The following is a 6,000-nucleotide window of genomic DNA, read 5'->3' as shown; positions in this document are numbered from 1 at the left end:
TATCAGCTTTGTAACTGTTTCAACTGTGGATAGAGGATAAAGTAGTTTGTTACTTACTGTTTTTAATGGTGTAGGTGTCTTAATTTTAAATGATATTCTTTAATTGATTTATTTAACTATATTTTATATTTGTCTATTGAAAGTTAAACAGCACATTATGCTTTTATGTGTGAAAATGAATTAAGCTGAAACCTCACTGACATGTCACAAGGAGGCCTGCAGAAGAAGCTCTCAGGTGCATCATGCCTTGTAAATATCAGATCCCACTGCAAGAGTCAGGCACCATGCTGCCTTAGCTACTTGCCCACCCAAGAGGAAGACCAAGGTTTCCACCTTCTTCCTGCCTGCTGCAGCCCAGCCAACGACGCTCTCAAAACTCAGCCACTAGGAAGCTACAGTGTGTGGGACAGCCACTACACCTGACACCTTCAGTTTACTCCAATGGACTCTTAGCAACAGACCTCCCAACTTGGCCATTTTCCTCTATAAAATAATGTTTCTCTCCTTTGCTCTCCATACATGCCTATAGTTCTGCTGTAGCTTGCATGTCCCAGATTGCCATCCTCTGTAATTCCTAAATAAACCCTTTATTTGTTGGTAAAATAACTGGCTGTCTTATTTTTAAGGTTAACATGTGTGACCCTCACGTTTGTGCATGATGTGTCATTGGCCCTGATGGGAAGAGAGGCCCTCCTGTTTGCTTTAATCTGACATTTAGGTAGTCTCTGTTCTGGCTCAGGAGGCTATTAATTGAGCTCTGCCTCCTTTTTTTTTTGCCTTGGAACCTGTAAGGTGCTGAGGGCATTGTGGTTTTGTATATTTGCCAAATAGAGTTTTTAACTGCCCTTTCCTAGATCCAGGGCTGCTCATCCTAAAATAGTAAATTAGACTTCTCTGGAACATTCTCCTAGGATTATCCTCAGGGTTTTTGTTGTTCCTATCACTTGAAAAATTCTACCTACTACTTTACTCTAACTGACTAGATTTTATAAGACCTTCAAACCATAAATCACCTTATACTTCCCAGGATGCCAGCTTTACAAATTGTAGATCTGATTATTTTTATCAGTCTCTGTTGCTTGAACCACAATACTTAATACCCACTGAATTATACCAATGGTTTCTTACTCATTTTCTAGTCATACATTCCACCTCTATACTCATGTAAAATGCATTTTCTTCTAATAAGATTATAAACTTATTTAGAATAGACAGCAATGTCATAGTTTTACAGTTATATTCAATACATTTTTGTTGAATTGAATTGGATTGTCTATTCATGCATATTTTGATGTTTAACCTTGCATATCTGCTATTACAGAAGAAAGCAAGGAAAGCCATTGGCCACACACACATTTCATCTCAGAAAGTTTCTGGTCTGTAGAAAAAAGTTTGCCTTTATTATTCCAGTATTTCTTTAACAACAAGAATTGATTTGGAGAATATAGTGATCCTTCTTAGGCTGTACTCACCCATGTACATTAGAAACATCAACAAAACTGTATCTAGCATCCTGTATCCAAAAACTTAGAAGAGCCCCCACTTATATATTGGCTACATTCTCACAAGAAAGATCAACAGAACAGGCTTCAGGTCATCTTCTTGCAATCAGGTACCTGCCTCATCCCATCCTACTCCACATTCATACTCAACAGTTCCGGGGAAAAATGTCAGAATGTGGTGGCACATACATTCATCTACCATCTCATGTGAACTGTCTCATGAATATTCGTGGAATCATCAAGGAGATCTAGTCTATGTTTGTGGGGCAAAGAAGCTTATTCCTGACATATCTACCTCAGTTTTACTAAATTGGAGTCTTATGCAAACTCAGGCAGCTAGAGCTACTCGTATGTGCAGTGCATATGTAGCAGCTCCCTCACATTATGGTGAAAGTTCAAGTTTATCTACTATTTTTGCCAAAGTAAAAGGTGAGATTAGACAGTATATGCAAAAGCCGCTTACTTTCTTAAACTTTAGTTTCCCCACAGTTACATAGGAAAAATAACATCTACCTCACATAATTGTTGTCCAGGTCAAATCACATGGTTTGCATGAAGATTATTTGTAGGCTATAAAAAGTTGCATGGGCATTGACTCAGGATTTAGAAGCAATAATACTCATGTACATCAATGCCACAGAGAAACAGAGTGTTCGTATGGATATTTTACTTATTTTGGATATTTTCTGCAAGAATGCCATTCTTGCTGAGTTGCAGTGATTGATTTCTATTGAAATTGAAAGAAGAAATATGGAAAATCATGTTGGAAAGCCAGCAATATGGTATTCTCCAGGGTTTCCACCTCTGTACCTAGGAGACTTCTGTGCTCTGCATAAATTCTACTTTCTCTTTCTTAAATCTCCCTAATTATCTGGTGTCTCACGTGATGCCCCATATTTTAATGTCTACTGCATGTCTGCAATGCCTGGAGTCAGTGAAGCCGAACATCCTTGCGCCCTCCCAGCCTCCATAGTGCTGCCTTCATCTCCTTGTTGCGGAGTGTGTAGATGACGGGATTGAGCAAGGGAGTGATGACAGTGTAGAAGACAGCTACCAGTCCATCCAGGGGTTCCTGAGAGCCAGGACGAAGGTAAATGAAGGTGCAGGGCACGTAGTATACCATGACAGCAGTGAGGTGGGCGGCACAGGTCGAGAAGGCATTGCGGCGCCCATCGGCAGACTGGATTCGCAGGATGGCAGCCACTATGTAACCATAGGAAGTGAGGATGAGCACAAAACAGGTGAGGGCCAGGAATCCAATGTCCACAAAGGTGACCAGCTCATTGATGGTGGTGTCAGCACAGGCTAGACGTAGCATGGCAGGAATGTCACAGAAGAAGTAGTCCACCCGGTTGGGACCACAAAAGGGCAGACGAAACATGAAGCTTGTTTGGAAAAGTGAATGGAGGGTGCCTCCCAGCCAGGTGCCAACAGCCAGGTAGTTACACATGCTATGGGTCATGATGGTGGCATAATGCAAAGGCTTACAAATGGCCAGGAAACGGTCATAAGCCATGAGCGTGTAGAGGAAGCATTCAGTGCAGCCAAGAAAATGGAAAGAAAAAAGTTGGATTACACAGCCACCAAAGGAGATAATCCTACTATCCAAGAGAAAGCCAGACAGCATCTTGGGGACAATGGCAGAGGAAATGGTCATGTCCAAGAAGGAGAGGTGACATAGGAACCAGTACATGGGGCGGTGGAGCCGGCTGTCCAGCAGCACCGTGAGGATGATGAGCCCATTGCCGGAGACAGTGAGGGCATAGATGACGAGAAAGGCTAGGAAGAGCGGCCCGCGCAGCTGCGGTGGGTGGTGCAGGCCCACCAAAACGAAGTGAGACACAGAAGTCTGGTTTCCACTTTGCATTTCCTGGCTGTTCACGTCTTCCAAAAGAATCAGCAGGAGGGAAAGCTCAATGCTCGTTCCATTCTCTAGGCATGGGACATATATTCTGTGTCATTTCCAAACATGGAAAGAAAAGGATCTCAGAAAGATAGGTGTGCTCTTGGTCTGGCTCCTGTCCTTGATCATGCTTTCTCCCCGCACCCCCCACAACTCCTGATTCTGAGCTCCTGCTTAGTTTCAGGGGGCCATTGTTCTCTCCACGGTTAAAACCCGTGCAGCGGATTATGTGTGTATAAATGAGGAGAAGGAAGGAAAGACCGTGCATAGAACTTCTTCATGTTAGGAAGATCTACAATCATATAAAGCCTAAAGCAATCTGAAAAAAATGGCTGTTCTGTTGTTTTCTTCACTTGAGCTCTCATCTGTGTAACACAGTTAGGTTACAGCTTATTTGTTAAGAACATGAGAGTTGGATCTGTATGACCTGATGTAAGTGTGTCCAATAACAATCTGTGTAGATTAAAAATAAATTCACTGTCCAGACTGCACACCAAACATAAAATATTCAGAATCTTTGAAGTTCTAGTTAGAAATATCTATGTTCATAAATTCTATTTCAAAAATACAGACGCCACTTTAAACCTTTCAGGATAGTGAAGCGATACAAAAATCTCAGCCCCGGGGCACCTGTTGTCATCTCTTCTCTCTGTTTCTGGTTAAGGACTGCCCATCTGTCCATCCGTCCTTCAGTCTGTCCATTTGTCCATTCAGCCAGGTAGCATTTTTCTATATTAAGAACATGGTCTTTGAAGTCAGACGGATTTAAAAATCCTAGCCCCTCCACTTCCAATCATTGGTATTTTGGAAAAACCATTTCACCTTTCTTTGCTTCCTTCTGTAAGTCGAGACCATCATACTGCCTCCTTCATGGGATTGTTGCAAGGATTAAACAATTTGCAAACTCACAGTAGCACTCAATAAATATTAACTATTATTTTCTGTTAACTATGTGTGGTGGTCCTGTATTATAAGGCAAATTCAGTCATTGTGTTTATGCTTCAGGTCTGAAGTGAACCTGTCACTTTCAGCGAGCTGTCTAATTGCAGATTGGAGCCCTTCAAACTTGAAGCAGCATCGCAAAGAGCCTCTTCTCCCAGAACCATGGGTGACTGTCATTAGCTGCAGTGAAAGAAAGAAACCAGGGAAGCAGCTAGCAGGTACCAGAGCTCCTCCAGACCCTGAGGGGGCAGGTGAGGTGCATCCTTCCTTCCACCGATCTTTGCTCTGTTAGTCTGTTTACCAACTGAAGGCAAACATCCGCAGTAGTGTGTCCCTTTCCTGAGGGCTCAGAGGCCACCCAGAATCATTCAGAAGGCTTCAGAGGGTGTGGAATGAAATTTGGTTTCCAGCTGGACTGCCAGTGGGCAAAAGAACCAAGGTTGCAGCTATGACTGCCTTCTGGCTCCTTCCTGTCTTTCTTCTACACCACGTATCACATGTATCTAGAATCTTACTCCTTTCCATCTTCTTCAGTGCCACAGAGACTATTTTCATCAGTGAAAACAGCTTTTTGGGGGGACTGAGCAATTTCCAGGGTTATGTGACGTTCTTTGTTAAACCTAGGAGACTTCAGGGCAAACTGACAGGTGGTCACCCAAAGTAAAGGTCTATACCACATAGAAGGTAAATAATCTCTCAACAGGCAGTACAGTATCTATTCTGAAACAATTCCAGAAGAAATTCTTCGAGATTTCCTAGACACTTCCTTGATTACCAACTGTGTTGGTACTAAAGGGCTCAAGGGGAAAGATCAGACTTACTGGCATGACTTATAGGAGCAGACAGCCTCACTATCTGGTGTTTGCCTAAGGCTCTAGCCTCCTCTGAGCTCTACCCCACAAATTCGTGCTGTAACCCAACATTCTTTCTTGCTTCCTTATACATTAGTTCCTTAATGTAGAAGAGCCTTATTATGATGCCTGAACATTTTCTACTAATCTTTCAAGATCCCATTCACGTGTGATCTACTGAATAAAACTTTTCTGCTCTTTCTTCCCAATAGTTATTCATTCCTGATAGCCTCCAAAGGACCTCATTCATATTTCCATGACAGGCCTACTAAGATGTTGCAGTTCACTCCTCTGTGTGCCTGATTTTCCCCTATTAGACTGTGAACTCCTACAGGGACTTTGTCTCATTTTACTTCTCATCCCAAGTTTGCAGCACACATTTCACAGAAACATGCTTAACTCTTACTGAATAAACACATTCTCTTCTCTCTGGATGTCCCTAGTATCTAGTCACTGAATTCAGAAAAATATGAGTTAGGTCTTATAATCTAGATCCCCAAATTGTAAGAATTCCAACACTGAGGCTGTCACTATTTACCAGTTATAGTATTTTGAACAAATCTGTTAATATTGCTAGTCTCAGGCTCTCAATTGTAAAAAAAAAAAAAAAAACAAGAGAGAGAAAAAGAGGAGACTTTGTATAGATTCCCACTGAAAAAGAAATAGCAATTTCTTTTGCATCTGTAGCAGCTCACATTTTAAATTTTATTTTTACACACAGAAAATTAGTTTTCCTCCTGGGCCCAGTCCCTTTCTATATTATATATATTTTTGTCTTGTCTTCTGGCTGCCTTGAAATCTG

General features: G+C 41.8%; 1 protein-coding gene across 1 annotated transcript; it reads right to left on the bottom strand.

The window, feature by feature from the left end:
- Positions 1-2,433: 2,433 nt before the first annotated feature.
- OR10G6 (olfactory receptor family 10 subfamily G member 6) lies at positions 2,434-3,402 on the bottom strand. Its single transcript, XM_017646142.3, has one exon. The coding sequence runs from the start codon at positions 3,367-3,369 to the stop codon at positions 2,434-2,436; it is 936 nt and encodes a 311-aa protein (XP_017501631.2). The 5' UTR covers positions 3,370-3,402.
- Between the last annotated feature and the right edge of the window lie 2,598 nt (positions 3,403-6,000).

Source organism: Manis javanica, chromosome 6, assembly GCF_040802235.1.
Source record: "Manis javanica isolate MJ-LG chromosome 6, MJ_LKY, whole genome shotgun sequence".
Lineage (NCBI taxonomy): Eukaryota > Metazoa > Chordata > Mammalia > Pholidota > Manidae > Manis > Manis javanica.
Note: the sequence above shows the minus strand (reverse complement) of the source record. Positions and strands in the feature narration are given on the sequence as shown.

Excerpts from the sequence above, each read along its gene's own strand:
- OR10G6 (XM_017646142.3), bottom strand. The coding sequence starts at position 3,369 with ATGCAAAGTGGAAACCAGACTTCTGTGTCTCACTTCGTTTTGGTGGGC.